At 44.0% G+C, this 22,999-nt stretch overlaps 1 protein-coding gene across 2 annotated transcripts in view; it reads left to right on the top strand.

Moving 5' to 3' along the window:
• The window catches only part of KATNBL1 (katanin regulatory subunit B1 like 1), a 1,007,693-nt gene that overhangs the window by 276,688 nt on the left and 708,006 nt on the right, over positions 1 to 22,999 (top strand). For both annotated transcript variants that reach the window (XM_044073973.1, XM_044073974.1), the window contains exon 4: positions 1,278 to 1,557. In XM_044073973.1, coding sequence (XP_043929908.1) covers positions 1,278 to 1,557 — 280 coding nt within the window. The remainder of the gene's footprint in view (positions 1 to 1,277; positions 1,558 to 22,999) is intronic.

The following is a 22,999-nucleotide window of genomic DNA, read 5'->3' as shown; positions in this document are numbered from 1 at the left end:
TTTTTTCTTTTCGGTTTTGTTTTCCCTTCTTGTCAAGGGTCTCCATTTTCTATCTGCATTTTCTCTTTCTGGTTCTGCCTAGCCTCTCTCATCCTAGGGAAACTGTTCTCTTCTGGGGCAGTTCAATTCTGGGTAACTGCATCTGTGGATCCACATTTATGCCCTACGTTCTGTACCAGGAGTGTGTGTGTGACATACTGCACATGCAGGATCTAAAGGCTTTGGTATACTGGCCAGATGTTGGGCTGTCCTTGGCAGAAGATCCTTACTGGGAAGAATACAGCAGCAGTGAAGAGGACATCTTACAGTAGATTTTGCACAACTGTACAATCTTCAGTATATCTCAAAGCTTTTCTTCACTACCTTAGCTAGCACTTAGAAAATTTACCTGTCTGTGTGTAGCCCCCCCCCCCCCAAAAAAAAACCCTACCTCCAGATCACCAGTCGAGTGCTTTGAAGAGGGCGTTCTACGTCTTAGATCACCTAGATGGATAGTGGTACCATTCATCCCATCTAATGTGAATGCACAGTTGTCTTTCAAGAAGTCTGGTTTGCCATTTCTGCTTATCCCATTTTCTTCTCTTGAATTTCATGGAGGCTTACTTGCATACACACACAGTTATGTTTGAGCTGGTGTCCTCCTGCTGCTTAGAATTTATTTATTTTAATGTGCCTCTGCTCCCGTTTATGCGTATTATTTTGTTGTACTTAAACAAGTGTATGTATTTAAATCGGTCACATTTCAGGTTCTTATTTTCTGCTTGACCTTTTCCCATATAAAATTTTCTCCCATTTTTTAGTTATAGTGTCTGCTGTATTTCTATTTCTCCATTTTGTTTTGTATTGTCATTGTTTCTGCCTGTAGTTAACATAATCTGGCTTTACCCATGGGACTGTGTTAGTGTGGGGGGAAAATCTGAATGCAGAACTGCTTTTAGGTTGTTTCAGGTAGGATTAAACATGGTGATTAGTTACATAGCCATTTAGTCTTATAATGAGTAAATCACACAGCTGCAATTTGTAGCTTTTGAAATTTCTAGCATCTGAGAGACTGTCTACCATAATTTATAGTATACATCCAGAACTTGGATCATATACCATCTGAAAATGTGATTTTGTATTAAACTAGTTATTGCAAGGAAGACCTTGATTGTTGAGTAGAATAATGTATAAAATCTGTTGGGAAAGTAGTTTTGCCTACAGTCTGGTCAACACATTTGTCTTTAATTGACTTGAGTCACTTTTAAGGGGCTTTGTTGGTCTTTTCTTGTGTCTAGATCTCCATTTGAAGAGACTGGAGGAAATTCACTGAGTTTATGTAAGGTGGTGTGCTGTAGAGGGACGAGTCGATATCCTGCTCAGAAGCATTCGCCCAGAAAGAGACAACACTCTAGTAATTTGGATTGTGCTATGGCAAATAAGGAAAATGAAGTTGCATGTGGTGGTAACACATCTGACAAGCTACACAATGAAGGTTTCACTTTTCATATTCGTACACACAATGCAGGCTCCTCGCATACAGAAATGTCATCCAAGTACAGCGATTTCTTTGCAGAGGTAAGTTGATTTTCTTGCAGACCATTGCCCCCTACCAAAATAAAAGTACTTGTGTAAGAAGTAAAGTGACTTAAGCAAATGCTTTGTGAAGTAAATACATCTCTCTGAAGCTCCACCATATTCTGCTTGAGTACTGTGTAAAGGCTGCAGTTTTTGCAATTTTTGTTGCATTTTGAGAGTATATGGTCATTTTAGCCAGAGTTTCGATCAAATTGTATATTGAAATTGCCCTGTCTTTTTCTTTATCCGTTTTGAAAAAAATATTTTTCTTTGAAAGAACTTTAATGTGGTATAATACAACTGATGATGCCTTTCCTTGATCAGTGTTGCAGTATCATTATTAACTGATGGCATATCCTGCCAAGGATAGCCATATGTATGGCTAGCGTACAAACGCTTGGGTGCCCTCCCCTCAAGCCATATGTCCAGTGTAATACCTCAACCCAGTGAAGCCAGAGGTACATGAGAGATGTACAGATGTGAAATATCTCAGAACTTTTTTTGCTGCCACCTGAATACTGAACTATTGGTTCAATTTGTCTGTCATTTGTACGATTTATGCCTCCTCTTAGTCAGTGAGCAGATAAGAATCTTTGATGTGGACCTTGCTCTTTTCTGTCCTTTAATAAATTTTGTACATGTTATCAAAGAGAGTGAAATATGATTTTGGGTGGCAGATTCCTCACAAGGATCACAGTACTAAGTGCATGCTTTGCTTGGGTGCTGAACATGATTATATGGATGTTCATAGTGTTTCACATTTGCAGTAATTACTCTTGGGTTATCCTGCCGGCAGGCTACCCGCAGTCGGCCTGAATTCCAAAGTCTAGGTCTGGCGTCAGTTGCTGTCGCTTCCTCCCTGAAGTCAGTGCGCCAGGGGTATAAAAGATGCAGCTGACGCCATTTTCTTCAGTCTTTCTTGCCGCGTGGTGCCCGAAGCAAAAGCAGTTCGCAAGTGCCGGTCAGCCGACTCCTGAGATTTTCAAATATGAATTTCAGAACCAAAGTCTTCATTAAACCTAAGTACCCCTTTGGGGAAACTTTTTTCTTGCTCCAGACCGATGTCAGAAAAAGTTAACAATTGTATTTCTTGTGGGAAGCAAATACCTCATAAGGATTTTCACTCTTAATGTATTCCTTGCCTAGGTCGTGATCACAATGTTGCTAGTTGTCGGTTTTGTGCTAGATTTAACCAACGCACTATTAAGTGTCGGTTCGACTTTGTATTTCATTACTTTGGCCGAAGGTTTAATTATATAATGCCATCGGAACAGCCGACAACCGGAGTTTGCAAAAGACGCAAGGACAAGGAAAAGGATAGGCATCCGAGGTCCAAAACCGACAACGAGGCCTCTGTTAGGCCAGTCACTGGTTCACCGGTTCTCAATGAGGCGCTTTCGCAGCCCCTGGTGCCCGCTACCTCAGAGCCACAGGCCGCTTCTGACTCCCATGTGGAGCCGACTGGGCCTCTGGATACTCAAGGTATTGGACACACTGAAATCACTCCCTCAGACGGGTCCGGAGCCGCTGAGCAGACATCGGCTTCTGAGAGTGTTTTCAGACCTACACAGTTATATGTTAAACCATCTTCAGCTTCGAAGACAAAGACTAAAGCAGCTCTAAAGACAAAGAAACAAGTACAGCATTCTCTTACTCTGACTTCTATGCCTAAAAAACAGATACTTAAAATGGCCAAAGACCTAATTACTTTGATCAGGGGTTCCCATCCCCCTCCTGATAAGAGGCCTAGGCAAAAGACAGAATATGATTCTCTGATCAGGTTTCTATTTCCTCTAATTCCTCTTCTGAACATGATTATTCTCTGCCTCCCTACGAGGACTTTGATGCTGAAGAATCCATTCCTTCAGCCTCTCCTCCTGAGGATTATTTTTTTGGGTAAACCCTCGGGGAAACCCTGCATACCATGAGGGAGCATTTCCACTGGGAGAGCCAGGATTACTGTGAATCTAAGAAAAGGCTCAGAGACTTTCTGTTATTTCCACAGCACAGACCCCTTGCTATTCCATCTGTTCTAGATATTGTAGATGTATTTTCAGAGTCTGGCCTTACCCCCGTGCACCTGCTAAACCAGACAGATACTACAGGGTCCCGGATTCTCATAAATTTCTATACAAGAACCCCGCTGCTGACCCAGAAACTATATCTCAGGGTCCCAAAGGGGTCAAAGCTTCCACTGCTAAAAACCCTGTCCCCTCTGATAGGGATTCTAGGGCACTGGACAGATGGGGGAAACAAGTTTGCACTTTTGCTACCTTGGCTGTAAGGGCTTTGAATTGTCAATTTCATATGCTTAAATATCAGCAATACTTAATGTCACTGCTTAAACAGAAAATGTTGGCAAATACTGAATGTTCAGAGAACAAGGAATTGCAGGATTTATTTTATGCAGCTGAACAAGTGGGAAAGCATACTTCGCAATGTGGTTATGATTCACTGGAGGCCTCTTGCAGGGCCGCTGTTACAGGTTCTGTTATTAGAAGGCATGCTTGGTTAAAGGAACAAAATCTGCCTGATCATGTCAAAGCAAAATTATTAGATGCCCCATTACATCATGATACTTTGTTTGGTGCTAAAGCAGAAGAGGTGTTGAAGAAAATGGAGGATAAAGCAAAATCCATGCAGACAGTTAAGGATTTCTTACAGGTACAGCCACCCAGGTTTAGCAGGAACTGGCCTTCTAAAAATTGGTCCTTTCCAGTGTCAAACAACAAAGAGGCAGATACAGACGTCCCAGAGGCAGATCTCTCGGACCCAAGGCTCATACAGGCCTAAACAATGGGGTGCTCCTACTTCCAAAAGCGGAGAAGACAAATCACAAACAAATCACAACCTTACAGGAAACGGTCGCAATGACTTTCCTCTGCCAGATCCAAGCACTTTCCTTTTGACAGCCCCCTTAGGGGGAAAACTAGCACTTTTTTCATCAAATTGGCAAAAGCTTACCCAAGACAAATGGGTCTTGAACATGGTGTCCCAAGGCTACAGGTTCCATTTTCACACCCTACCAAGGGCAAAAGGTATGCCAGACCTGCCACTCAATAAATGGGCAGAGGCACAAAAGCAAATTTCAGCCCTCATGGACATGAGGGCCATTCAGCAAGTACCACAACAAGAGCAGGGGCAAGGATTTTACTCCGGACTTTTCTTAGTACCCAGAAAGGACAAAACCTGGAGACCAGTACTGGACCTGTCTATACTAAACACGTTTCTGGAGATTCCAAAATTCAAGATGTTGACTCTACAGCAGCTACTGCCCATGCTGGGCAAAAAGGCTTTGCTCGTAACTTTGGACCTAAGAGGCATACCTGCATGTCCCAATCAGACAATCTTGCAGAAGATACCTCAGATTCATAGCTGGATCAATGCACTACCAATTCTCTGCACTGCCCTTTGGCTTATCTACTGCGCCCAGGGTCTTCACAAAATGCCTGGCACAAGTAATTGCATTCTGCGGACAAAGAGGAATTCAAATATACCCCTACTTGGACGACTGCCTTGTTCAAGCAGAGAACAGACATTCTTCTAAAGCATCTGGCGTTTATAAAAAGACTACTAATTTGCCTAGAGTACACAGTAAACGAAAAGAAATCAAAACTAGTACCCTCTCAAGAGATAATATTCCTGGGTGCAAGCTTAAATACAACTGCCCAGATGACTTATCTCACGCCAGACAAACAAAAGCAACTGACATACTACTACAAAAAAATTGGCAACAAAAACCAGTTATCTGCAAGGAAAATCCTGCAGGCCTTGGGTTTCATGGCATCCTGCATTCTACTAATTCCATATGCCAGACTGCATATGAGGAAACTACAACGGTATCTAAAAAGTGTTTGGACTCAACATTGCCACAGCCTGGAGACATTAGTTACCCTCATCCCCTGCCTACAACAGGAGTTTCGATGTTGGGCAGAGGCCTGTCACCACAACAAGTGTCTGCCATTCACTTTACCCACAGCCAGACAGACACTGACAATGGATGCATCAGATTATGCCTGGGGGTGCCCATATGGCAGGAAAATGTATTCAGGGCACATGGCCTGCAAGCCAGATGCATCTTCACGTCCATCAAAAAGAGATGCTAGCTGTTCAGAATGCCCTGACAGCCTTCAAGGATCTACTTCATCCAGGACAGCTACTGATAAAGACAAGACAATACTATGGTCATGTGGTACATAAACAGGGAGGTACACATTCCTACCCCCTCTGCAGACCAGCAATGACCTTATGGGACACAGCATTGACTTATCAAGTCCACCTGCAAGCACAATTCCTGCCAGGAAAAACAAATACTCTGGCAGATGAATTAAGCAGAAACCTCATGGATCCCCATGAGTGGAAACTGTATCCACAAGTCTTCAGCATAAGGAAATGGGGATGCCCAGACATAGATCTATTTGCCTCCCCTCACAATTGCCAGTTACAGAGATTTCGCACAAGGATTTATCACAAGCAAGCATGGAGAGTGGACGCCCTATCCTTCAGCTGGAAAAATCAAACCGTATATGCCTTTCCTCCACTGCCTCTCCTTCCCAGGGTACTCCTAAAGGTCAGACAAGAGAAGCCAAAAATGATTTTGATTGCACCAGACTGGCCACGCCAGCACTGGTACCCAATCCTAAAGAGCTTGTCTCAAGGTCCAACATGGGTATTGTCTCAAACTTCTCACTTGCTGACCCAACAAAACAATCAGATCTTGTGCAGCCAACTCAGGACCTTAAATCTGGCAGCATGGCGGATACTGTAGCCATTCAGAACAATCCTCTTTCTAAAGCTGTTATGGATGTTATCTTGGAGGCCCAGTACCAAAAAATCTTATGCAGAAAAATGGAAGAGATTCTGTGCTTGGAACCAGGAACAAAGCATTGACACACATGTACCAAATATCCCTCAGATTTTACAATACCTAACTGTGATGCTGGACAAAGGCCTTTCTTTCTCATCAATTAAGAATCATGCCTCTGCCATTTCAGCCCATTACAATACGGAACCACCTATCTTTTCTCATCCTTTAATAAGGCAGTACCTCAGAAGGGCCAAAAACATCAGACCTTCAAGGAGGGGCACCAATTCCCACATGGGACCTAAATTATGTCTTGGAAAAACTCACTCTGCCTCCTTTTGAGCCCAGCTTCAACAAGTGAATATAAAATTCTTATCCTGGAAAACAGCTCTGCTCCTAACAATAACCTCTGCAAGACGAGTCTCTGAATTACAAGCACTCATGGCTGTGGAACCTTTTATCATTTTTCATCCAGACAGGGTTTCTCGGAGGACAAACCCAACATTTATGCCTAAGGTGGTGTCCAGTGTGGCTCTCAACCAAACCATTCACTTGCCTACCTTTTATCCAAACCCATAGAACAAGGGTGAGAAAATTTTGCATTCTTTGTACATACACAGACAGCTACGCTTCTACTTGGACCGAACTAAAGCTTTCAGGAAGACTGAGCAACTTTTTAGTGTCTTATGCTGCAGGGTCATAAGGAAAGGCTGTCTCAAAACAGACTATATTTAAATGGATAGGCCACTGCATCCATTTCTGCTATTCTCAGCATGGCAAATCAGTGCCTAAGGACATTAGGCCTCATTCTACCAGAGCAGCAGCCACTTCAGCAGCCTTCCTCAGAGGAGTACCAACCAAAGACATCTTAGAGGCTGCAACTTGGAGTTCAGTGCACACTTTTACAAAGCCCTACCACTTACCTCTTTACTCTAAATTTAGAGAAGGATTCGCCACTGCAGTTCTGCAGGGCTTCATAGCCTCTCCTAATCCTATTTAGCCCAGCCCCCTATCCTCAGATTTGGGATTCAACCCAAGAGTAATGACTGCAACAGTGAAACACGATGAACATAGTACATTTGTGTACCTACCATAAATGTAGATGTTCGAGTGTATTCACTGTTGCAGTCCAGGTTTACCCACCCACCATCCTCCTTTTCTTTGCTGGGACTTATCTGTACTTCTCTATCTTGTACAACCTATGTGGTGTATTTGCTTGTAGATGAAGGAAATGTTTATTTTTGTGCATGCATGCTTTATTGGCATACCTTTCAGCCAACCTATTTGGGGGCACCTGACATCTGGGGCAAGAAAAACTGAAGAAAATTGCGTCTGCTGCATCTTTTATACCCCTGGTGCACTGACGTCAGGGAGGAGGCAACAGCAACCGACGCCGGACCTAGACTTTGGAATTCAGGCCGACTGCGGGTAGCCTGCTGGCAGGATAACCCAAGTGTAATGACTGCAACAGTGAATACACTCTCTAACATCTACATTTATGGTACGTAACACAACTGTACTATTGCTCTGTCTGGTGTTCAGGCCCAAGACTTTTTGTAGTCTTCTGGAGAAGCAGGAACTTAAAGCACTAAGCCCAGTGTAAGATAAATCAGCGTCCTCTGCTGCCACTGTTTCTTGCCAAAGAAGTTAAGGAAACGCATGCCAGAGACTTCTGCTGAGTCAAACCTGGATGCAACTGTAGTGTCCCTTGATGAGACCTAGGGCCATCCAGCTGCTGATCTTGCTGCCCTCTGTTCCAGCCCTGTTGGAGGTCAATATGAAGAGCTGACTTGCATCTAACCAGTCCACTTCTGCTGAACTAAGGCTTATTTCGGAGAGGACCAGATGTCAAGATGATGTCGCATTTTCAGTGGAGTTGTTCTCAACTGTCTGGTATCCAGAAAAGGTATTATGCTATGCTGGAAGTGGGTATCCAGAAAAGGTATTATGCTATGCTGGAAGTGGGTATGCCTAAGCTTTCGACCTGTCCTTTTTGGAAGCTTTGGATACTTTTTCCCTGCTTCCAAAAATCTTGATTCTCAGCCACTTGCTCCTAAGAAACTAGACAGGTTCTGATTAGGATAATAGAATAAATAAGACTTTTTGGTGGAGAGAGTGATCACAGGTGGAACAGCAGTAGTGTTGTCATACAAGAACTTTACCAAATCTGGCACCTTGCATTCATTCAATTTGGTAACCAATTAGATCCAAATGGACCTATTTCATTCTCAGCCTGGACAAATATGAATGACAGTAGACAAGCAAGCTAATGAAGTATTATGAAAATAAATATGTGAAGATGAAAATGAATTAAGAGCAGTAATGAAGTACACAGTACAGGGGCCAACAAGAAGGGATGGTTAAAGTAAGTTGGGAAGAAGGAAAGAAATAGTGAAGGGAATAAATCACAATGTGTAATAGCAAATGTAAGGTAAGGGCACACACAAATTAACTATATACTATGTGGAAGTGATGTTTTGTATTAGTGTAGGGAAATAATGTGAAGAAGACAAAGGTGCCTGACTGGTGAAGGGGAGAGTGGTGGATTAGGAGATAGTCTGTCATTGTTTTCCTTCTGGACACAGACTTTTAAGATGATCATTATCCTGAGCATGAAACGATGGGTACGACATGAGGTCTTAAGATTAATAAGGAGGGATCCCAGGGTTTTGGGCCTAGGATGAGCATGGTTAGTGCAGTGAAGTCTGGTTGTGGGACATTGGAGAAGTGAACCAAAGTGTTTAAGAGGCTACTTCTGTTTTAACTAGGGACCATTTTGAAGAGGTTAGAGGCAAGGGGAAGACAGGAGTGCACTTTGAGGAGCTTGTAGAGTTGAAATTCAAGAAGCAGGCTGGCCCATTGTTGGATAGGTAGCCAAATGACTATTAAGCATGATAAAATGATCCTCATTTCTAGTGGAGAGTGTAATGAAACAGCAGATATAGTTTGAATGGTGGAGGAGTTTTAATTGGATGTTATTCTAGTAGAATGCCTTTGTTTATGGCATTCCTGGTTGATCTGCAGAGAGAGGGAATTTTATAGGACCAAAATAAGAGAGAATTAATTTTCTTCCTTTTTTGTTCTAGGTGAAGGTGAACGTTCAGTGCAAGATAAGCCTCAAACCAAGGTATTTAAAGATGATTTTTACCAGTGGGGTGGGGTTGTCAAGATTGTTAAGGATAAGAAGTGATTGAGATTTTTCTTGCTGTTTAGGGAAGGGACCAACCAGCATTGCTTTAGTTTTGGAAGAATTCAGTATTAGTTTTTTGTTCTGAAGCCACCCCCTTTTTTTGCAGGTTGTAGCAGCCTTTTCATGATGATCCTGGTGAAAGCTTCTGTCACCGCAGGAAGGGTCAACCAGAATGGACTTCATGCAGATGGCATGGGCAGTCCACAGAACCAAGGATTCCAAGGAATGTTCTCTGTGAGGCCTTTTCAGCATACCTGAAGGGGTTGCCTGGCTGCCATTCTCTGGAGGCAGTCAGGGGGGGATCACTTGGCTGTTCAGAAGCTTGGGAGACCATCACCTCAGATGCATGGGTGTTGAGCGTTCTATCCAGAGATTGTACCATTCCATTTTTGTTTGCACTGAGAGAATCAAGAAAATCACTCCCAGAAGTTCCACCCTGTCAGAAAAGAGAAGCAGCAGTTGAGATGCAGAAGCTTCTGTCCATTCGTGTCATCCAAGAGGGTCCCACCAGATCAAGGAACCAGGGTCTATTCTAAATTCTTTTTGGCGTCCAGAATTAGGACCCAAGACCAATTTTGGAACTAAGCAAGTTGAACCATTATGTCAAGCAAACCAAGTTCCAGATGGTCATGGTGTAGTCTAAGCTGCTTCTGAGGAAAGGACAACTGGATGTGCTCAGTAGATCTCTGATGTCTGCTACCATATAAAGGTTGCAAGGAAGTCCAGGAGATTCTGCGCTTTCAATTGAGAGCGATCATCATCAGTTCTGAGTGCTGCCCTTTGATCTTATCAGAGTCCCCCAAGGTGTTCAAGTCTAAACCAAGTGCATAGCAGTCACGGCACCCTGGCTGAAGCTGCAGGGGTTCCAGGTCTTCCACTACTGATTGGATCCTTACCACCTCCATGAGATTGTCTGTTGTCAAAGCTTGGGACTCCTTACTCCAATTTGTCTGCTCTTGGGGATTACTGTGAATTATGAAAAGTACAGTTTAGAGCCGGTTCAGGTGTTTGGATTGGAAGTTTTATTACCTGGAAAAAAATGTATCCAAATGGCAGCCTAAGTCCAAACTTATCTACTTCTATATCACAATCATCCAGCCTCCATGATTCTGAGAATCTTGGGATGTTCATCATGTTTCACTGTTGCAGTCATTACACTTGGGTTATCCTGCTGGCAGGCTACCCGCAGTCGGCCTGAATTCCGAAGTTCTGGTCCGGCGTCTGTTGCTGTCGCCTTTTCCCTGACGTCAGTGTGCCAGGGGTATAAAAGTTACAGCCGACGCCATTTTCTTCTGTCTTTCTTGCCGCGCGGTGCCCGAAGCAAAAGCAGTTCGCTAGTGCCGGTCGGCCGACTCCTGAGATTTTCAAAATCTAATTTCAGATCCGAAGTCTTCAATAAAGCTAAGTACCCCGTTGGGGAAACTTTTTTTTTCTTGCTCCAGACCGATGTCAGAAAAAGTTAACAATTGTATTTCTTGTGGGAAGCAAATACCTCATAAGGATTTCCACTCTTACTGTATTCCTTGCCTAGGCCCTGGCCACGACGTTGCTAGTTGTCGGTTTTGTGCTAGATTTAGCCAACGCACTATTAAGCGTCGGTACGATTTTGCTTTTCATTATTTTGGCAGAAGGTTTAACTGCATAATGCCTTCGGTACAACCGACTGGAATTTATAAAAAATGCAAAGATAGACAAGGACAAGCATCCGAGGTCCAAAACCGACGAAGCCTCCTCCAGGCCAGTCGCCGGTGCTCAGTGAGGCGCTTTCGCAGCCCCTGACTCCCGCTACCTCAGAGCCACAGGCCGCCTCAGACTTGCACGTGGAGAGAGCTAGGCCTCTGGATACTCAAGGTATTGGCCCTTCGGAAATTAACCCCTCAGATGGGTCTGGAGCCGCTGAGCAGGCACCGGCTTCTGAGGGTGTCTTCAGACCTACACAACTTTATATAAAGCTTACTTCAGCATCCAAGACAAAGTCTAAAACAGTTTTAAAGACAAGGAAACCAGTACAGCATTCTCCAGGACAGGCTTCTATGCCTAAGAAACAGATGCTGAAAATGGCCGAAGACCTAATTACTTTGATCAGGGGTTCCCATCCCCCTCCTGATAAGAGGCCTAGGCAAGACACTGAACATGATTCCTCTAATCAGGTTTCCATTTCCTCTGATTCCTCTTCTGATCAGGGATATTCTGTTCCTCCTCCCTATGAGGATTCTGATGCTGAAGATTCTATTCCTTCAGCTTCTCCTCCTGAGGACTATTCTTTTGGGGAAACCCTGCATACCATGAGGGAGCATTTCCATTGGGTGAGCCAGGATTATTCCGATTCTAAGAAAAGACTTGGAGACTTTCTTTTACTTCCTCAGCACAGACCTCTTGCAAATTTCCCCTGTTCTAGACATAGTAGATGATGTTTTTTCAGAGTCCGGCCTGTCTCCAGACTCTCTATCTCCTGCCCCTGTTAAGCCAGACAGATACTACAGGGTCCCAGACTCCCATAAATTTCTTTATAAAAACCGTGCTGCTGACTTAGAAACTATCTCTCAGGGTCCCAAAGGGGTCAAGGCTGCTTCTGCCAAAAACCCTGTCCCCTCAGACAGATTCTAGGGCTTTAGACAGATGGGGGAAAAAGTTTACACTTCTGCTACCTTGGCTGTAAGGGCTTTAAATTGTCAGTTTCATATGCTCAAATATCAGCAATACTTAATGTATTTGTTAAAACAAAAAATGTTGACAAATTCTGAATGTTCTGAGAACAAAGATTTGCATTATTTATTTTATGCAGCTGAACAAGTGGGAAAACATACTTTGCAATGTGGCTATGATTCAATGGAGGCCTCGTGCAGGGCCGCTGTTACTGGTCCTGTTATTAGAAGGCATGCTTGGTTAACGGAACAGGATCTGCCTGATCATGTTAAAGCATAATTATTGGATGCTCCATTACAGCATGATACTTTGTTTGGTGTTGGGCAGAGAAGGTGTTAAAGAAAATGGAGGGTAAGGCAAAATCTATGCAGACAGTAAAGGATTTCTTACAGGTACAGCCACCCAGATTTAGCAGGAACTGGCCCTCTAAGAATTGGTCCTTTCCAGTATCAGACAGACCACAAAGAGGCAGATTCAGACGCCCTAGAGGCAGGCAACAGCCCCAGGGCTCATACAGGCCCAAACAATGGGGTGCTTCTACCTCCAAAAGTGGAGAAGACAAATCGCAGCCTTATAGAAAACAGTCCCAATGACTTCCCTCTGCCAATGCCAAGCATTTATTTTTTGGCAGCGCCCTTAGGGTGAAAGCTAGCACTTTTTTCACAAAACTGGCACAAGATCACCCAGGACAAATGGGTCTTAAATATAGTCTCTCAGGGTTACAGGTTCCACTTTCACACCCTTCCAAAGGCAAAAAACATGCCAGACCTGCCACACAATCACAAAAACAAGTTTCATCTCTCATGGACATGGGGGCTATTCAGCCAGTGCCACACCAAGAGCAGGGACAAGGATTTTACTCAAGACTTTTCTTAGTACCAAGAAAGGACAAAGCCTGGAGACCAATTCTGGACCTGTCTATTGTAAATACTTTTCTGGACGTCCCAAAATTGAAAATGTTGACTCTATAGCAGCTTCTGCCCATGCTGGACAGGAAGGCTTGGATTGTAACTTTGGACCTGAAAGAGATATAGCTGCATGTCCCAATCAAACAATCTTGCAGAAGATACCTCAGATTCATAGCTGGCTCACTGCACTGCCCTTTGGCTTATCTACTGCGCCCAGGGTCTTCACAAAATGCATGGCACCAGTAATTGCATTTTGCAGAGAAAGAGGAATTCAAATATACCCCTACTTGGACGACTGCCTTATTCAAGCAAAGGACAAAGATATTCTACTACAGCATCTGGCGTTTGTAAAAAGATTACTAATTTGCCTAGGGTACACAGTAAACAAAAAGAAATCAAAACTAGTACCCTCTCAAGAGATAGTATTCCTGGGTGCAAGCTTAAATACAACTGCCCAGATGGCTTAGCTCACGCCAGACAAGCAAAGGCATCTGACTTCTTACTTCAAAGACATGGCAACAAGGACCCAGTTATCTGCAAGAAAAATTCTGCAGGCTCTGGGCTACATGGCATCCTGCATTCTACTAATTCCATATGCAAGACTGCATATGAGGAAACTACAATGGTATCTAAAAAGCGTTTGGACTCAACATTGCCACAGGCTGGAAACAGTAATTACTCTCATTCCATGCCTGCAACAGGAATTTCAATGGTGGGCACAGGCCTGTCACCACAACAAGGGACAGCCATTCACCTTACCCACTGCCAGGTAAACACAAACAACAGATGCATCAGATTATGCCTGGGGGGAGCACATGGCAGGAAAATGTATTCAGGGCACATGGCCCACAAACCAAATGCATCTTCATATCAATCAAAAAGAGATGCTAGCTGTACAAAATGCCCTGACAGCCTTCAAGGACCTACTTCATCCAGGACAACTACTGATAAAGATGGGCAGTACTACAGTCATGTGGTACATAAACAAGCAAGGGGGCACACATTCCTACCCCCTCTGCAGGCAAGCCATGACTTTGTGGGGCACAGCATTGACTTGTCAAGTACATCTGCAAGCACAATACCTGCCAGGAAAGACAAATACTTTGGCAGACAAACTAAGCAGAAACCTCATGGATCCTCACGAGTGGAAACTGGACCCACAAATATCCAACATAACTGTGAAATGGCGATGCCCAGACATAGATCTATTCGCTTCCCCTCTCAACTGCCAGCTACAGAGATTCTGCACTCGGACTTATCACAAGCAAGCATGGAAAGTGGACGCCCTTTCATTCAGCTGGAAAGCCCTTACAGTATATGCCTTCCCTTCTCTGCCTCTCCTCTTCAAGTTACTCCTAAAGGTCAGACAAGAGAAGCCAAAAATGATACTGATTGCCCCAGACTGGCCACGTCAGCACTGGTACCCAATCCTAAAGAGCTTGTCTCAAGGCCCAACCTGGACATTGCCTCTAATACCTCATTTGCTGACCCAACAGAACAATCAGATCCTGCAAAGCCAACTCAGAACCCTAAATCTGGCTGCATGGTGGATAATGTAATCATTCAGAGAACACACCTCTCTCTAAAGCAGTTATGGATGTTATTTTGGAGGCCAGGAGGGCCCAGCACCAGAAAATCTTATGGAGAAAAATGGAAGAGATTCTGTGCTTGGAACCAAGTGCAGGGAATTGACTCGCTTGAACCAAATATTCCTCAGATTTTGCATTACCTAACTGAGATGCTGGACAAAGGCGTATCCTTCTCTTCAATTAAGATCCATGCCTCTGCCATTTCAGCTCATTACAATACGGAACCACCTATTTTTTTCATCCACTACTAAGACAGTTTCTCAGAGGGGCCAAAAACATAAGACCTCCAAGGAGAGCTCCAATTCCTACATGGGACCTCAATTTTGTCTTGGAAAAGCTCACTCTGCCTTTTGAACCTGCCAATACAGCAGAGATAAAATACTTGTCGTGGAAAACCACTCTTCTCGTAGCAATAACTTCAGCAAGAAGAGTTTCAGTTACAGACACTAATGGCTGTGGAACCTTTTACTATTTTCCATCAGGACAGGGTTTCTCTAAGGACAAACCCGACATTTATGCGTAAGGTAGTGTCCAGTGTGGCTCTCAACCAAACCATACATTTGCCTGCCTTTTATCCAAACCTACAGAATAAGGGGGAGGGACTTCTGCATACTTTGGACATACACAGATAGCTACACTTTTACTTAGACAAGACTAAAGCCTTCAGAAAGACTGAGTAACTCTTAGTGGCATATGCTGCAGGTTCCCAAGGAAAAGCCATTTCAAAACAGACCATTTCAAAATGGATAGGCCACTGCATTAGTTTCTGCTATTCACAACATGGCAAATCAGTGCCTAAGGGCATTAGGCCACATTCTACCGGAGCAGCAGCCTTCCTCAGAGGAGTACCAACCAAGGATATTTTGGTGGGATTCAACCCAAGTGTAATGACTGCAACAGTGAAACACGACGAACACAGTACAGTTGTGTACCTACCATAAATGTAGATGTTAGAGTGTATTCACTGTTGCAGTTCAGGTTACCCTCCCACCATCCCCCTTTTTCTTTGCTGGGACTCATCTGTACGTATGTGGTGTATTTGTTTGTAGATGAAGGTTATGTGCATGCTTTTTTATGATCATAATTTTTACAGCCTACCCTTTTGGGGGCAGCTGACATCTGGGGCAAGAAAAACTGAAGAAAATAGCATCGGCTGCATCTTTTATACCCCTGGCGCACTGACGTCAGGGAAGAGGCAACAGCAACCGATGCCGGACCAGGACTTTGGAATTAAGGCTGACTGCGGGTAGCCTGCCAGCAGGATAACCCAAGTGTAATGACTGCAACATTGAATGCACTCTAACATCTACATTTTTGGTAGGTACAGAACTGTACTATTCATGGCAGATTCAATTTGCCTAGTAACTTTCTTCTTCCCCAGCCTCAGGTCATTGTCATTCAGGGCGCCTCTTTTGGGATCGGGGGGGCAGTTTTTTGAGGGGATTAGAGAATGGTCGTCCTCCGAGGCCAATCTCCACATCAGTGTTTTGGAAATTAGTTCTCTCCTAGCATGGCAGGCCTTTCAGGACCTTCTCCCCAAGGGCGTGATCTTGGTTCAAATGGGCAGTATGTCTGTGTTTTTTTTACCTAAACAAGCAGGGTGACTCTATCTTACCCTCTTTGCAAGGAAGGCATGAGGGTGCGGCAGTGGGTGATTTCCTCTTTGGTTTCTGATTGCAGTGCACATCCAGGGGACATCCAACCTCTTGGTGAATGGTTTAAGCAGGATCATTCTTCTTCCTCATGAGTGATCCCAGAATACTTATTGTATTTATTTGACATTTATGTACTGGGAAGGTCCATCCAGGGCAGAAAGAGTCCATTTTCAGGGGAGGCCCAGGAGAAAGGCTCCACAGTCCTAATCTTTAAAAAGTCAATTACAGATATTTTAAATGTGTCATGTCACTACAAAACATGAGTGAAAAAAAATGTTCTAATGAGAAAAGCATATTACATATGTTTCATCATAGAGTACGGTGAAAAACAGTAACATGAGTTGGAGAAAATATATGAGAAAAAACTTGTCATATGTTACATAGATTGGTACGCAGTAAATGAGATGGGAGACCATTCTAATAAGATATTTAAGAGAGATATTTGAGATTACATGATTAGTGTCAGTGAGGAGAAACTGTCTTAGTATGAGAGATGTTTATATTATGGTTCTAGAAGGATGGAGAGAGAAGGGGGTTATAAGAAGAGTGCAGGGTTAGTGTCTTTGGGTAGCTTAGGTGAGTAGGGAGGAGAGAAAGAGGTAGAGGAAAGGTCTATAGAGATGAAGTGGATAAGGTAAGGTAGTGGGAAAAACAAAAGAAAGGAGTGGAGTAGGAGGTTAGAAAGGGTTGTTGTGAGCTGTGACTTGGGTTGAAGGCAGTGAGTGAAGCATAGTGACTAAATTCAGCCAGGATTGGCACAGGAGCAGGTCCGTGTGTTTGTAAAGTGTTCTTTTAGGGAGCTTTTAAAGGTGGGTAGGTTAGAAATGGTTATGATAGTTAGAGGTAAGGAGTTCCATTATTTGCTACGGGGTATGCAATGGCAGGCTAATGGTTTGTGTATGATTTTATATATTGTTACACGTTGACTGTAGGAGATGTGGAGGGGGAGTTCCAGCAAGCTTAAGGGTATGCAGAGCTTTACAGTGAAGGGTAAAGGAGGATGAATTAGTTGCAAACTTGTCAATTTTGTTCTAGCAGCTTGCAAGTTTGGTTTTTATGGAGGGTTATAAATTGCTTAGAACTGGTGTTCCATAGAGCAGAGAGGGCAGAAGGTGGGTTTTGGTTAGAGTAATGTTTTGTGGGTGTGCTCAGAAAATGTTTGTTTCTGTATAGCATGCCTAGTTTTTCATGGGCTTTCTTGATATTGCTTTGGATGTGGAGGTCAAATTTAAGATCATCCTCTATTATGACTCATAGTTTGGTATGGTGGACTAATTCAGTTTCGGCACCATTTGCCAAAAGGATTGTAAAAGGTGCTTTGCTAGGCGTGTGATTTTTTTTTTTTTGGGGGGGGGGGATGAGTTTGGGTTTCTGGGGGTTAAGTTGCACTGCTGTAAGCCAGGTTTCAGTGGAGATGACAGCTTGTTGAGTGATTGCTTGGAGATGAGTTAAGGTATATGAAGAGCAGGTGATTGTAGTCATCTGCATATTGAATCAATTTGCCTGCACAAGAAGAGGAATGCAGGTTACTGATAAAAATATTGAACAGTAGACTGCTAAGGATGGGTCCTTGTGGGAATCCTGTGGAAGTGGGAAGGTATGCAAAGATTGATCCTTACCATTTTACAGTTTGTGGCTTGGTAGCTAGAGAACCATTGAATTGATGCAGATTGTTGACCCAGGGTGGAAAGATGATTGAGAAGTTTAGTGTGAGACCATGTCAAAGGATTTTAATGCACCTAGAAATATTGAAGATGAGTTTGTGTTGCGAGCTTTGACAGTGTCTGTAAATTATAGTAATGCAGTTGAGGTGCTGTGGTCTTGCCAAAATCCTTGATGTCCTTCTATTCCTATTTTGCAGTACTCTTAGTGTGGGATTTCCTGCCTCAGGTGACCTGAACATCGGGTCCTATACAAAAGCTTAAGCCCTGGCTGTTGTAGGTGTGTGGGATGTCACATGTAGGGCCATAAACCAGGGACCATAAATGTGACGTTTGCACGCAGAGACCTCAGAACCTTTCAGCCACAGTTGACTGTCACATTGATCGCTTTGCTCCTTTACTTGAAGATGTCTAAAGCTAAGTATCCTGTTGGGGATTTTGCCTTTATTTTGCTTGGGCTTGGTTTGCTGTACTTTACCATTAGCCGAGGTCAGTTAAGCAGGGTAAATGCTAATGCGTATGCCAGATTCCACATAAGGATACGCATGACAACTTGTGTGTTCTGCCTAGGCCGAGAGCACGACCATACCGCTTCCCCAATTTGTCAGTCATTTGTCCCCTCCAAAGCTGTCTGGGTGCCCTTAATTTATATTTAGAAAACCAGTCTCTCAAAAAAAAAAATAGTGCTCAGGATGGATCACAAATCGGCCGCTCCGACAGAACCACAACGGAAAAAGGCCAAGGTTTCCAGGCCTAGTTTCTCTGCCTCTCTGCAATTGGATGGCCCGCCAGCTTCCAGTTTAGGAGTTGAGGGATGTCCGATGGAACTGTCTGCTTCAGCTCCCCTCAAGGAAGCCACTTCGGAAGTAATGGCCAGCTCATCCATCGAGTTAGCTCTGATGTCTGTCCCTACCGATGTCTAGGAGGAACCGGATATCGTCGGATGACTGACAGGGGTGCCATTGCCTGAAGCCCCTACCGCTTCCCAGGCCCTTGAATCCAGGCCTTCTCCTAAGACTACTTGAAAAGGAAGCAGAAAACTAAACACCAGACTCCATACTCTGAAGGAGTTCCAGACTGGCAATCCTTCACCATGGCCCTTAGGCCCATGGCCTCTTCCCCTCCACCATTCCAGTGCTCAGCCTCAGCCACTTTTCCCTGTGCCTACTGCTCATGAAGGGGAAGAACAGGAACCTTACTATTCATCCACAGATGAATCAATCTCCTATTCATCTCAAATTGCCTCCCCACTTGAATATTATTCCCCCGATGAGGAATCCATAGAAGGGGACTCTCCTCCAGAGGATATCACCTTTGGGGAGACCATCACAAAGATGAAAGAATACTTTAAATGGGACACTTCACAAATGCCTGAAACTCAGAAGAGATACTTTTGAGTTACTCCGAGTGGAATCTCCTTCACCCCCAGCCATCCCACCAGTCATTCCTGCCTACCTTGATGCATTCACCTCAACATCAAAGAACCCAGACTCATAGCAACCTGCCCCTAAGAGACCTAACTGGTTCTATAAAGTTCCAGATGAACAAAAGTTCCTGGTAAAACCACTCTTGGCAGACCCTGCTGTCATTGCTGTATCCCTTGACAATCAAGACTGATTCCTTCAGCATCTCTTCTGCCTACTGACAAAGATAGCAAAAACATGGGCAGGATAAGGAAGAAGGTTTATACCTCTTTCACCCTAGCCTTCAGTGCTGTCAACTATCAAACCCATATGATAATGTATGCCTTGTGACCTTGTATCACAAGCCTCTGCACTCTTGGCATCCACCCTTGACTGCCCTACCAAAACTGAGAGCATCAAAACTGTCCCTGGCTTCTCAGGTAGCCAGACATTCTATTAGATGCAATTATGATGCAGCAGAGGCCTCAGTACAGTCCGCAGCTTCTGCAACTGTACTCCGCAGATGCTCTTGGCAATGCCTTCAACCCCTACCAGAAGATTTCAAGTCAAAAATCCTAGATGTCCCACTAGACCACAAACTCCTGTTTGGTAAACAGTCTGCGGACCTCTTCAAAAACCTGCAGGAGAAAAGTAAAGAGCTTCAAGACATCAAGCACTTACTAGTGTCTCCTGTTACTAAATATTACAGAAATGACCCTGCTAATACTACCTTTGTCAGGGGGACCCCCTCTTCTGCTACCCCTTCCTCTTCCAGGCATAGGAGAGGAACCAGGAGACAGACTACCTCCACACCAGTTGCCTCACAACCTACTTAGCCTTTTCATGATAGAAGTGGACGCACCAATGTGCGACTGCCTTGCCCACCTCCCCTTGTCAGTCCACCTCTCCCACTGCCTCCCCATTTGGAAATCCATCACATCAGACCACAGGGTGCTGGCAGTAATACAAAAGGGATATTTCCTGTCTTGGAGGGGAAAAGCTGCCTCCAAGGGGCATTCCTTTTCCCCCAAAAACCAACTGCATCTCATTCCACAGATACTGCAAGACCTTCTGAACTTAGGAACTATAGAGCCTGTTCCTTGAGGGCAGGAAGGGAAAGGCTTCTACTCCAGACTGTTTCTGGTCCCCAAAAAAGATCGACCTTGGAGACCAATACTAGATCTGTCCTTTCTAAACCTATTCCTAAAAGTTCCATCATTCAGAATGCTATCCCTTCAAACTCTACTCCCACTATTGCTAGCCCAGGATTTTATAGCCACACTAGATCTAAAGGAGGCATACCTCCATAAACCCCATAAAACCCTCCCACAGAAAATTCTTGCATTTGACTGGCCCCAGCTCTCACTTTCGATTTACAGTTTTGCCCTTTGGTTTATCTACTGCACCCACGGTTTTTACAAAATGCCTAGCCCCAGCTGTAGCCTTTTGCAGAACCATTGGTGTCCAAATCTATCCTTACCTAGGCGACATCCTCATTCTAGCAGAAACAGAGGACACCCTTCAAAACCATCTGAGGTTCACCACCTCCCTGCTTCAAAGTTTGAGGTTCACCCTCAACATCAAAAATCATCCTTAACCCCCCCAGTAGGACAAAAACCTTCTGGGCTTCAGGATCAGAATAGACCTGATGTGGGCTTTCCTCCCTCAGGACAAAGATGGGTCTTTGTGTTTCACTGTTGCAGTCCATCACATTTGGGTTATCTGCCTGCAGGTAACCCTCAACCGGCCTGAATACCAGTCTCTTCGGATTTCTGCGTTGGATGCTGTCACTTCTTCCATGACGTCAGGCCGTCAGGGGTGTAAAACATGCAGCCGACACTATATCGGTCTTTCTTGCCGTGCGGTGCCCGAAGCAAAAGCAAGTGCCCGTCAGTCAACTCTTGAAATTTTCGTTTTCGAGTTTCATACCTGAAGTCTTCAAAAAGATAATTACCCAATTGGGGATCCTTTTTTTTTTTGCTCTAAACGATGTCAGAAACAATTGTCTTGCCTGTGGAAAGCAAATACTGCATAGAGATTTTCATTCTTAATGAGTCACCTGTTTAGACCCAGACCACGACGTCCCTTGCTGTCGGTTTTATGCCTTGCTCAACACCCGAACTATTCGTCGGGCTATTTTTGTAGCTAAATATTTCCGTTCTCGATCTCCGTACTCCGAAATGGCTTTGTTAAGCCATCCGAATACCGATCTTCCGAAAAAACGTAAGGATAAAGACAGACCACATAGGTCCAAAACTGCTGACGACGCTTCCGTTAAGCTAGTCGCCAGTCCACCAATACTCAGTGAGGCACTTTCGCAGCCCCTGATACCTGCTACTACAGATTTGCAGGCCTCTACTGAGACCCATTCAGAGTCTGGCATGCCACGAGATGCTTCTTCGACTATGGAACCTGCAGATGTCTCTACCTTGGATGGGTCCGGAGCTGCTGTGCAGGCACTGGTTTCTGAGGGTGTATTCAGGCATACCGATTTTCAAATTAAATCAACTTCATTTCAAGCTAAGAATACCGAATTCCTCAGGCCTAAAGCTCGCACTACGTCTAGAAAACAGACGACCAAAGCACATTCTCAGGCCCATATGCCTAAAAAAACAAATGATTAGAATGACTGAAGACCTTTTTACCTTAATTAGGGGAAGCCAGCCTTCCCCCTCTAAGAGACCTTTCTGATTCTTCTGATCAGAAATCTGATATCTCTGTTCCTTCTGACTACCAAGATTTACCCTTCTCTACTTATGAGGATTCTGATGCAGAGGATTCCATTCCCTCTGCTTCCCCTCCAGAAGATTTTGCTTTTGGTGAAACCTTGCATACCCTAAGGGAGCATTTCCACTGGAAAAGCCAGGACTATTCTCGGTCCAAAAAGAGACTTGGGGAATTTTTAAACCTACCTCAACGCAGGCCTCTAGCTATCCCTCCAGTTCTGGATATTGTAGATGATGTTTTCTGGGAATCCATTCTTACCCCATACACTTTGCCTCCAGCTCCCAAGAAACCTGACAGGTACTACAGATTACCTGATACACTCAAATTCCTCTTCAAGAATCCTACTGGATCTTCAAGAATCCTACTGCGGATCCAGAGACCATTTCCCAAGGACCAAAAGGCATTAAGGCTACTACAAAAATCCTACCCCTTCTGACAGGGACTCTAGAGCTTTAGACAGATGGGGTAAGAAGGTATACACTTCTGCTACTTTGGCCATTAGGGCTTTAAATTGCCAGTTTCATATGTTAAAGTATCAGCAGCATATTATGAGACTACTTAAACAGAAAATGATGTTGATTCTTGACTGTGCTGAACACAAAGATTTACAAGAATTAATGTATTCTGCTAACCAAGTTAGTAAACTTGCTTTGCAGTGTGGTTTCAATGCTTTAGAAGCATCTTGCAAGGCTGCTTTCACTGGGTCTGTACTTAGAAGTCATGCTTGACTTAAGGAACAAAACTTGCCAGATCATGTTAAAGCTAAATTACTGGATGGACCCTTAAACCAAGAGCACCTTTTTGGCAACAAAGCAGAAGTCGTCCTCAAAAGGATGGAGGAAAAAGCTAAATCTATGCA

Source organism: Protopterus annectens, chromosome 6.part0 (genome assembly GCF_019279795.1).
Source record: "Protopterus annectens isolate FY-2018-M chromosome 6.part0, PAN1.0, whole genome shotgun sequence".
NCBI lineage: Eukaryota > Metazoa > Chordata > Ceratodontiformes > Protopteridae > Protopterus > Protopterus annectens.
This window is presented reverse-complemented; position numbering and strand designations above follow the sequence as displayed.